At 36.9% G+C, this 12,274-nt stretch overlaps 1 protein-coding gene across 1 annotated transcript in view; it reads right to left on the reverse strand.

The window, feature by feature from the left end:
• Positions 1-4,507: 4,507 nt before the first annotated feature.
• LOC26528938 (mitochondrial chaperone BCS1) overlaps positions 4,508-12,274 on the reverse strand; it is a 41,796-nt gene continuing 34,029 nt past the window's right edge. Inside the window, exon 2 of the mRNA XM_015176497.3 lies at positions 4,508-5,911. Within this exon, the coding sequence (XP_015031983.1) occupies positions 4,622-5,899 (1,278 nt within the window). The 5' untranslated portion in view covers positions 5,900-5,911 and the 3' untranslated portion in view covers positions 4,508-4,621. The remainder of the gene's footprint in view (positions 5,912-12,274) is intronic.

A 12,274-nucleotide genomic window follows, 5' to 3' on the forward strand; every position in this document is an offset into this window, starting at 1 on the left:
CGGCCTTCGTCAACACGTTACTGCAGGCCAGTTCGACTCCAGTTTAAAAAAGAAACGAGCGAGGTGTCACTGGCAGAAGAAAAATATTTTAAGGATAAAATCAAACTTTTAAAGCCGACGGAACTATCTATCAACAAAAGAAATATTAACGTTAAGCATAGTTTACAACTGACAATGGTGGATGGAAAGGTCTGCAATGCTTTAAGCGAGTCGTCTTCTGCCAAGTGCTATATATGTGGTGCCAATCCAACACAGATGAATAACTTGGCCGTTTGCTTAAATAAAGTCGCTTTGGAGAAATATTTTTGGTCTTTCGCCTCTTCATGCAAAAATACGTTTTTTTGAATACTTTTTGCATATATCCTATAAGTCCGTCATTAAAATGTGGCAAGCTAGAGGAAATGAACAAAAACAAAAAGTCATGGAAAGAAAAATCAAAATTCAAAAGGATTTTCTTGAAAAACTGGGTTTAATTGTAGACAAGCCCAGAGATGGAGGTAGAGGCTCATCGAACGACGAAAATACTGCAAGAACATTTTTTGCCAATCCAAGGTTGGCTTCCGAAATAACAGGAATAAATGAGAATCTCATCTATCGTTGTGCCACTATACTTCAAGCTCTATCATCGGGGTATAAAATTAATGCCGACAAATTTAACGCATATGCCCTCGATACTGCCAAGGATCTCATCAAAGAGTATCCGTGGTACTATATGCCAGCTACGGTGCATAAAGTTCTTATTCATGGATCTGCAATAATAGAACACGCAATTGTTTCTATTGGAGAGCTTTCGGAGGAAGCTGCAGAATCAAATAACAAAGAATTAAAAAATGTAGTCTTAATCACAGCCGGAAAATGTCACGCGTTATTACAAACACAGATATAATGCATTCACTCCTTTTACGGTCCGACCCATTTATAACCGGTCAAAGAAATGTTCCAAAAAAAGATAACTCAAAGTTATTTCACTCTGTATATAGCTTATTAGAGGATTCGTTATAAATATTTTTAATAATAATTATAAGTTTTGCTTCAATTTCATAGAACTAAATTTTTCTCTTTTTTGATTAATTTATTTATTTGGTAATGGGTGGTATATGGGGCTTAGCTGGCGTGCGCTCCAATAAATCACCTCCGTCTTTTTGCCACTAAATTTAAATATTTTTTCTAAGACGTGAAAATTTTAACATATTACCACCACTAGAAGTATTTTTGTCCGCGGCTCCATATAAGCGAAGCCTCTCTGACGTCTTGTTATTGTGTTGCTGTGTTTTGTTACATCTATCGTGTTTGTCTACAATTTTCAATGGTCATTTAATTTATGTTGTTTAAATAACTCTAATTATTTTTAAATAATTCCAATTATTTTTTAATATATGTTCTTAATTTTTTATTTTGGAAGGCGATACGAATTACTGTTTGATTACACGCCTGCATGTATTTCATTTATGGTGCACAAAAATAGGTACTAAAAACGGAAAAACAACAACAATTAATCAGTTCTGTGCAACTTGAAATTGAGAAGGAGGGCTACAAAGCTGACTTAAGCCAATTAATAAAATCAATTGGTTTCATATGCAAGAAGCTTGAAACGTTTTATTACTTATTACAACCGCAAAAAATCATCCGTTCTCCAATATAAATGCGCTTGGTTGAATGAAAATGTGTCAATTTTAGTAAATTCATCTAAGCAAACAACGGAAAGTGCTCTTCAGCGAGAACAAAGCGACGACGTATAGCTCAGCTGAACGAGGTCGATGAATCTGCTGTTTCTGCTTTGCGCAATGATAATCAAACGCAAAATTTATTGCCAGCAGATCCTATCGAAGTTATTTCGCTTTTAATGGAGACCGGCATGTCAAAAAACCAATATTTGCTGATAAGGGACTTCGTTAATAACAAAATATCCTTTGATTTTTTTCCAAGCTATCAAAGTATAGTCACTGCGAAAAAAAAAGAAATATCCGGACAATATTTCTGTGGACGAATCTTACGCCGAAGTCGAGTTGCAAAATCTTTTGGACAACACAGCATCGAGCATACTGGAACTTCAAACTGATGTTGTCAAAACAGCCTGTGAGGGTTCGGTTGATAATTTTATATTAATTGGAAGGTGGGGATTTGATGGAAGTGTACTTCCATGACCTGTATGACCTGTAGGTCATAGCGAATATAAGCAACAGTGTTCCAATGACGGCTTAGAGGACAAAAGCTTATTTGTTACCTCATATGTACCTTTGCAACTCATTTCAACAGTTGAAACTATCTATCAACAAAAGAAATATTAACGTTAAGCATAGTTTACAACTGACAATGGTGGATGGACAGGTCTGCAATGCTTTAAGCGAGTCGTCTTCTGCCAAGTGCTATATATGTGGTGCCAATCCAACACAGATGAATAACTTGGCCGTTTGCTTAAATAAAGTCGTTTTGGAGAAATATTTTTGGTCTTTCGCCTCTTCATGCAAAAATACGTTTTTTTGAATACTTTTTGCATATATCCTATAAGTCCGTCATTAAAATGTGGCAAGCTAGAGGAAATGAACAAAAACAAAAAGTCATGGAAAGAAAAATCAAAATTCAAAAGGATTTTCTTGAAAAACTGGGTTTAATTGTAGACAAGCCCAGAGATGGAGGTAGAGGCTCATCGAACGACGAAAATACTGCAAGAACATTTTTTGCCAATCCAAGGTTGGCTTCCGAAATAACAGGAATAAATGAGAATCTCATCTATCGTTGTGCCACTATACTTCAAGCTCTATCATCGGGGTATAAAATTAATGCCGACAAATTTAACGCATATGCCCTCGATACTGCCAAGGATCTCATCAAAGAGTATCCGTGGTACTATATGCCAGCTACGGTGCATAAAGTTCTTATTCATGGATCTGCAATAATAGAAAACGCAATTGTTTCTATTGGAGAGCTTTCGGAGGAAGCTGCAGAATCAAATAACAAAGAATTAAAAAATGTAGACTTAATCACGCGTTATTACAAACACAGATATAATGCATTCACTCCTTTTACGGTCCGACCCATTTATAACCGGTCAGAGAAATGTTCCAAAAAAAGATAACTCAAAGTTATTTCACTCTGTATATAGCTTATTAGAGGATTCGTTATAAATATTTTTAATAATAATTATAAGTTTTGCTTCAATTTCATAGAACTAAATTTTTCTCTTTTTTGATTAATTTATTTATTTGGTAATGGTTGGTATATGGGGCTTAGCTGGCGTGCGCTCCAATAAATCACCTCCGTCTTTTTGCCACTAAATTTAAACATTTTTTCTAAGACGTGAAAATTTTAACATATTACCACCACTAAAAGTATTTTTGGCCGCGGCTCCATATAAGCGGATCCACTGTGTAATAGTCCTTTAGAACGTCTAAATTATATGAATGATTTGGGCGTACTTATGGTCCATAAATACGTAAGTAAGTTAAATTTGAACACCCATATTTCCACCACGGTCGCAAAGGCCATGTGTGTTCTGGGTTTCCTTAAAAGATGGTCAAAAGAATTTGACGACCCCTATACAACTAAAGTTCCTTTTACTTCGCTTGTCCGTCCTATTTTAGAGTATGGATCTTGCGTTTGGTCACCTCAATATGAGTCGTACCAGACTAGACTTGAATTCGTTCAAGAGCAGTTCTTGCTATTTGCTCTTCGTGGCTTAAGCTGGGATCGCTATAGCTATAGTATTAATTGTATGTCTGTTTTTTCTATTGTGTATTTGTCCACGCGATTCGTGCCGTGCGTTATACGGCTGCACCCATGCGCTTAGTATCGTCAACGTCCGCTAATAGAAAAAAATAAAACACCTCCACCGCGTCGTTGATGTTGAGTTGTGTATAAGGCTAAGCTTACTTTCTTTAATTAATTGTTATCTGTTCTTTAGTTTAAGCTTTTTGGTCGATTGCTGTGTTAGTTGACGTAATAAATAAATTAATAAATAAATGTAAGGTACGATGGAGAGTTACAGAGGTTTAACAGCAGCAAGCGGACAGATGATCACGAACAGCAGAGTTTAACAGCAGAACAACAGAGAGTACAGCAGACAGCAGAATAGCAGAGTGCAGTGAAGAGACACAGTTTTTAATAATGATAATTAATCTGCCGAAATAGCAGGCATTGAAAAAAGTATAATTAAAAATTGCGCTACATAATTGTAACCCTTTACAACGCTAATTTTTTATTTACTAGATAAGGAGGGTCCTAGAGTTGGTACAGCATGACATTTGTTGGCTTTTAAATTTTTAAAGGCACTAAATAAAGCTATTTTTAAAATTCGTAATTGAAATTTCCATGCAAAGTATTTTTGCCCCCATTTCCACACAGCACCGTTCACCGTCCGTGCAACGATACAAACAAAATCTCCTAATTTCAAATTTCGTTTAAATGTATATGCATAAACAACTATAAGATTTGACAAAATATTTGCTTATGGTTGGGTCTTTATTTCAGGTGTAGGAGGCAAAATTGATAATTAAAAAAAACAATAAAATTAGTGTAATTTCAATTTGATTTATTTGTTCGGGAAATTGTTACCTTGAAGGAGTAATGAAGGTAGGAGTCTCTGTTTTTGCTTTTTAGTTTCTCATTTTATTGCTGTTATATATCAATTTAAACCATTATCGAAGATATCATTACAAGAATTAATAACCGTTAGAGGTGTAGACGACTTATGTTTCATAAAAAATCCTTGTATTTGAGCTGGACTAACGGAGCGATGTAAGGACTTTACTCCCTTTACAAATTTAGAAACTTCCACGTCGTCGCTATTTTCAAAAAACTTTTTAAACATTTCTTTCAGCTGATGATCGGTGCAATGGCCAACATATTCTTTTACATCTATTCTGCCAGGACGAATTAGGGCAGGGTCCAATCGGTCTAGATAATTTGTTGTCATGAAAACTATTCTAGCTTCTGTTGATGCGACACCATCTAAACAATTTAATAATCCACTAAATGTAATTCGATTCATTCCTTCATATGCAGATTTTTGATGGGAAGTGGATTCTCGAGAAGCAAAAGCCGCATCAATATCCTCAAGTAGAATTATTGTTTGTTCAGGAGCCACATTCAAAAGATGATTCAGTCTATCATCAGTAAGACCCTTATCAGACAAATTTAACAAGCAAACACTGTATTCAAGCTCACCCGCCAGTGCTGTTATAAAGCTGGATTTACCGCATCCCGGTGGTCCATATAGCAAATAACCTCTTCGATAAGGAATTCCGCGCTGTGTATACCAAATTGAATTGTGAATGAAATCATTGCAGTCAACAATAATTCTTTCGGAGATTCCTTCATCTAAAATAACTGAAGATATGGGACGCCGTCGTCGAGGATGCCCAAAAGGTCTCCATTCGGCACCGATTGCTGTGTACATTATAGTTTTTCCTTCAGTAGATTGTAGTGCAAGTTGGCGTGCTTCTTCCAATATATCGTAGTATATATGTTTATTGTTTCCAAAAGCCGTTAAAGTCACTGACTCCCAAGGTATACCCATGTGAAGGTCTAATGTTTGTTGCTCTCTAGTCCGTTCAATTTGAATCCAATTACCTTTATACTGGAATACATGTTTTCCGACACTTGGAATAAATGCATAGCTAGTTTTTATTTGACCGTTGTCGTTTTGCGTAAAAGACGTCTCAACACTTAAGTGTTGTGTTTTTCGAGCTCCCTTTATTGATATCCATTTTAGAAGCCATTGATACGATTTATCCCTACACGGAACTTCTAATGTTATCATTAAGTGACGGCGAAAGAGAATTAGACTGCCCTGTAATCCTTTTCTTAGTATTGCAGCACCAGCACCAATTCCAAACAATCCAAATCCAGCCCCAAAATATGGGTTCGTGGATAGATTTGACAATAGATCTTCAAAAATCATATTTTCACGTATCTAAAAGAATAATTAAAAAATTAAATCTGTAAATAAGCTGTGATTATTTTAGCGACTTTTGTTTTGTTATACTTGTGTTTTTTTTTGAGGCTTTAGGTCATTAAAAATGTAATAAAATAAAAACCAGTTTTTTTAATAACTATAATAATTTATTTTCTAATCCGATACTTTTCGGTTGTATATCGGGAACCGTATTCAGGGCAAAAAGAAAAACTAATTCCTAATTTTATTAAAAAAATACAACACGATGTGAAAATATTTTTGGGTTTGACAACAACACATTTCTACACATTAACAGAACATTGGGCAGAAACACCTTTTTGGCAAAAATATATTTAAACATAACACTCTAAAGATTCAATAACAAATTAGCTGAAACAACAAAAACTCTTGCAGAGCAGCTGATCGAAGAAAGCCTGAGCGCACTTTTGGAGAGAGAAAGAAATATATAGAAATATATATATCATAAGTTGAAACATGAGAAACTAAGCAACAAATTGAACTTTGCTCTCTTTAATAACAAGACAAACAATGAGTCAGAATTTGTTTCCCGCCGGATATAACAGACAATTGAGGAAAAAGATAAACAAGAAGGAGCGCGCACTGCGGTTTCTTTAATGGGTAAAGAGCATAGATCGATAAAAAACATAGATTCAACAGATTCAATGCAATATTAGATACAACTGATCGGACATACAAATTTCTTAAACACGGCATCTTTAAGACGCCATCAATGAAAATACTGATTATGACCAAAGAATGAAGGACATACTATCAGATCTAAACACTTATAGGCTTCTAAGAAAAGACCCGATTACAGACAAGTAACAACAGTCTGGTGGACAAACTACATAAAACGCGTTTTATATTAAAGATTAATGCAGTAAGTAAGTCGTCTTGCCGACATTAAACACACATTCTGTGAAAGAAAAGTCATTTATTGTATTATTAAAACTTAAGCAATTTCTTTACAAATGAAGTAAGTAAGTCGTCTCACCGAGTAAGTTATACCATACTCCAGTAAAGCATATATTTCCAATTTATTAAACAAATGCATTTTCACATGCTTTTTACAAGCATATTTTAGTATCTCGCTCACTCAAGCATACGAGCACCCTAGCGCCCCCTAACTCCGGCCTTATGGAAAAACGTTTATATGCATAGCTTTGCTATTTTTATTCCGATTTTGATTATGGTGTCTCTTGCTGGAATAATTTTTGAGATAAAGGTTTTTTTTTAAATTGCAAGGGCGGAAAGTGGCGTGGCAAAAATTTGAAATAAACTTGATGACTTTACACACTACACGAGTCTACATACCAAATTTGGTGGCTCTAGCTTTTACAGTCTCCGAGATCTAGGTGTTCATACGGACAGACGGACATGACTAGATCGCCTCGGCTGTTAATGCTGATCATGAATATATATACTTTATGGGGTCGGAAAAGATTCCGTCTGCCTGTTACATACATTATAAAAAGAACAGAATGACACCTACTGCCAACACACAAAGAATATGCAGAAAATACATAAAGAGACACCATTGAGATCAATTTCTTCGTCATTGCCTACCATTGTATGGACTTTGCAAATACATTATACAAATTTTAAAAATTTAACATTGGACTCTAAATATCAAAGAATATACACTTGCAGTGTGTGTGAGTGTATTCGTGTGCTCTGCTGATTCGAGCAATGACGTAGTAGACTGCTTTTTTTTTGAGCATAGTAATAGATGATATTATGATGGTATTGATATAAGAGCACATAGGTCTAATTGAAAACAGGTACTTCACGGAGGATGGAGCATACGGTTCCATTGTCTTCTTTGAATATCTGATGGATGGAGTCTTTTTAGAGTGTTGTAGTAACTTGTCACGGTGTTTCTCTGCCATTTTGCTGGCAGTCGAAGCAATGTAAGGAATGTCCAGATCGCAGTGTATTGTGCTTCCTCGTACGAACCAGGGTGCGCCTGTCATAGTGCGCAAGGCCGTATTTTGCTTGACTTGGAGTCGTTTTATTTGGCTGTGTGTCCCCCATATTTGTATACCATAGCACCATGTGGGTACAATTACTTCCTTATACAGGGCCAATTTGCATCTCAGGCTTAAGCCGCCTTTATAATACAGACATCAGTTTAGTTTGTTCACTCTGTAGTTGTGTAGATATGTGGGGTTTTGAAGTTAGTCTTCTATTAAGGGTCATTCCCAGATATATCGCTTGCCTTGTTTGTGGAATGGGGAGTCCTTCGTAAAATACTTCGGGGCAGTTTTCTCTACATAGCGTAAATGTAACGCTTTGGGATTTATTTGTGTTAATTCCGATTCTCCAATTTCTGGCCCATTCTTGGAACTTATTCAGAAATTCTAGCAGCTTGGCAGTGCAGTGATATGGGCACTGCGATCTTACCAACACAGCATTGTCATCAAATGTTGCCAAGAGCATGTCTGTTTCGACTGTACTAAGTTCATCGTAGTGGTTAGGCATGTCAGCTGTGTAGATGGTGTATAAGACCGGCCCAAGAACACTTCCCTGCGGAACAGCGATACTCACACTGCATGTCAATGATAAGATTTCATCAATTGACACCTGGAAGGTTCGATTCACAAGAAAGGACTCGATAGTTTTGAAGAGTCGCTAGGAGAGAATTGACTGGAGTTTTGTGAGGAGTCCCGTATATTACACGCGGTCGAATGCCGGTCCAATAACACAAGCTAGGCAGTATTGTTTTTCTTCATAAGCTTCCACAATATGTTGCTCTGGAGTACCGTACTGACCTCTAAAACCAAATTGATGGTTTGGTAACATGTCTTGGCTATCCAGCTCCGCCAATATCCTTGTTAAAAGTATTCTTTCGAATATTTTAGAGAGGACTGACATAAGACTGATGGGCATTGTGATTCAATCGACAGGTTTACCTGGTTTTGGGATCATTTTAATTGCACCGTGCTTCCAGGATTTTGCGAAATACGACAGATTTGGCATGGCATTGTAGAGTTTAACTAAAAACTTTATACATTTTTCTAGAAGAGCCCTTGAAGTCCTGCTGTCGATTTTGTCCAATCCCGGGGATTTCTTAGGCTTTAGGGCTTTGATAGTTGCTGTGACTTCTTCGATGTTGGTGGCTCTAGTTGATGTAGCTGTACTTGTGGATCCAGTTCTGTTTTCCGCGACAGAGGAAGGTATTGTGTTAAGTGGCCGAAATGTCTGTTCCAGATGAAGAGAAAAGGCTTCAGCCTTATCCTTCCTGGAGGAGAGTCAACGGCCAACCGCTCCCTTTATAGGGTGTCGTAGTGGAGCTTGCCTCTTAAGAATTTTCGTTTTCGAGTTTTCGAGCTTTCCAACTGCACTAGGAAGCGCCGCTAGTAACATCTGCGTCTTCAAGCAGTTTTTTAACCAGTTCAGCTCTAGCTTCAGAAGAAGCTAGCTCTTGATGTTTGCTGAGCAAGGCGTTCGAAAAACAATTTTTATTTTTAACATTATTTACGGTGAAGCATCAGTTGCTGTTGAAGCAGCTGTAGCATCATATTAAAGCTATTACGCATTTCTCTCATAAATTCCATCATGCCATTTCTTTGCTGCTGCTGTATGGCTTGAAGTTGCTTAATAACTTCGCTTTGGGCGTTAGTTGGATCACTCGGATGCTCTGAAATGATGAGACTGATTCTGGGTTAATCCACTAGTGACTTTAGAGTACGAGAGTCCTGTGTTCCATTTGTTCTAGCCAACTGGTATGAGAATTGACTTTAGTTTTTGCGGGAGACTGGACTTATAGAGCAGTTGGTATCTCTCACAGCATTTGTAGTTAGATGTGTGGTTGCCCTTGCAGTTAGCGCATTTTGGAGTTTCGTCTTTCTTTTTTGGGCATTCTGTTGACGGATGCTTCGGAAAGCATTTTACACATTTGAACTTGCGATTACAGCTATTCGCCGTATGCTTAAAGTCCTGACATTGATGGCACTGGACAAGGTCGTTGAAGCGTCTAGGCAGGCAGTGCAATCGTAATGCGTTGTCTACAGAGTCCTTTTATTTGAATTGCCTCCTTATTGTTTGATTTGGGCTCAAGGTCTACAAAGAATAGGTTCAACGGAGTTTGATCAACTTTAGTCTTAGGATTATATGTATATGTATGTTTCTGGCTTCATGACCAAGTTCGTGAAGTTGACCGCGTATATTTACCAGTAGTTTGCACTAATTTTCGTATGTTTTTTAGGGACGCCTTACTTGTTGAGGGCCCTACGTCATCTTCAAAATTTTCATCGTCGGATGAATTAGTAGTTGAGGGCTGCAAGGTATGGGTTTTGCATCATCATCCATGGGCGGAAACATTTCATCGTACAGTTGCGAACTTAAAAATAGCACCACTTGCTGAGGTTATGTGTTCAAAGGATTCTTAGCTTTAATTTAAGGTTCAAGGAACATGTGAATACGTTTTTCAACGCAAAATATTTACTACTAATGGAAGCAAAACAAAAATTTTAATAATATCCAACTCAAATACTCAAAAAATAGCTTGCACTGGCAGTATTTTGCAAAGTACCGTCATATTGCGCAGGATTACATTTAAAAAAAACACGTGTTTAAAATACCCTGGATCGAAGTCAATTTTAAAAGCACTAGCACAAAAATATCTAAAACTTTTAAATATAATAGGTTGGGGAAACACTGCTTTGTGGAAAATCGAAAACTCCAAAACCAGATTTTTGAGGGATAATCGTATCGCTAAGGTTGAAAATTGGTTGGTATTTCCAAATAAATGATTCGAAATGCGATCAATTTCAAACAGAAGTCTGAAACTCGCATACGAAAGCCAAAACTGAAGCAGCAAGAAGCAGCGAGTGAGCAATAGGGATCCTTTTAAGGCTGTACAAATCTGGAAAAGGACTTGAACATCTCGACTTAACACATCGCCTTAAGTTTGCCATGAGGAACCATGAGAATTGGCCTGTCCAAAAGTGGAGACCCGTGCTATGAACTGATGAAAGTAATGTTGTCATGTATGGTGGAAAAGGCTCTAGAGTATACGTCTGGCGTTCACAGAACTTCAAATGCACCCTGAAACATCTTTGGGCTGACATTATAAAAGCAGTTGCTGTTGCAAAACCAATAAAAAAATAGGATGTTTTGGGAAGTAATCCCGGAGTCCTGGAAGAAAATTCCGGTCAAACGCTGTCAAGACCTGGTTGACTTAATGCCAAGACGTTGTGTAGCGGATTTTGACCCTAAGTGCAACGCAACAAAGTATTGAGTTTTTAATTTGTTAATATTTATTTTTAATAGCTAATCATAAATTATAAATTAAATTTGTTTTTTTCTTTTTTCCTTGAATGTTAAGTAAATATTTAAAAAGTGGTGCTATTTTTTGTTTCGGGTATTTTTTGAGTATTTCGAGAAAATCCTTGAAAAACTTTTGAAAACGTTGGACATTATTATAAATTTTTTTGTATTCACATGTTCCTTGAACACATAACCTCAGCAAGAGGTGCTATTTTTAAGTTCGCAGCTATACATTTGTTTATATGTTTTACTGGTACTCATTTTTATTTGCTTGTTTTTTATTTGACTATACCTTTAACCGTACCACTAGGCGGGTCACCGCCAATGCAAGCTTAGTTTTTTTTTTCTTCTCTCTCTTTCTTTTCAATGCTTTATAGCTTTCTGTCTAAGAAACCTGAGTGCTTAAAGCGTTCAAGTAGGCATTCACTCGTAAGAACGAGCGTGGGAGGCAATTACTCGCGGTTAGCGGTAGTTCTTTACTACACTTTTGTTTTGTTGGTTTGTATGTACTCCACGCTGTCGATGCACGTCCGTTCTTCTCAAAAGGTAGATCGCGCTGCTGGAAGCGCTGTAGTGTAGTGCAGCGTTTGAGCAGAGCCGATTTATATCGATTGTAACTTATGTTCCATTTATCCGAGCTTATTAAAATTGTGGGATATGATATGTTACGTACAAAACTATTATTACCTCATGAATAAATTTGATATAGATACTTCCACTCCTTCATAGATTTTTCGTATGATATAGTGGCCCAAACCTGACAATTTTCATACTTTATCTTACCCGGTTTTTAAGTAGCTCAAATATCAATTTCCATCTCAATAGCTCTTAAGATGGCGGTGTGAAGTTGATTTGCACCGACGGACGAACGGGCAGACGGACTTGGCTATATCGATAGCGTCAAAGACGTCTTCTTCTGTGCGCTAAAAATATCTGACCAATTTTATAATACCCCCTGCATCAAAGAACACATACATTTGTGACGCCAAAATTAATGTCTTTTGGCGTGGAATCTTTATTTACGAGCACACCAACGGATCTGGCCTTGGATACAATCAGGAATTGACTAATTGTAAGATATAGGAGCAC

This window comes from Drosophila willistoni (assembly GCF_018902025.1).
Source record: "Drosophila willistoni isolate 14030-0811.24 chromosome 2L unlocalized genomic scaffold, UCI_dwil_1.1 Seg168, whole genome shotgun sequence".
Taxonomy (NCBI): Eukaryota; Metazoa; Arthropoda; class Insecta; order Diptera; family Drosophilidae; genus Drosophila; species Drosophila willistoni.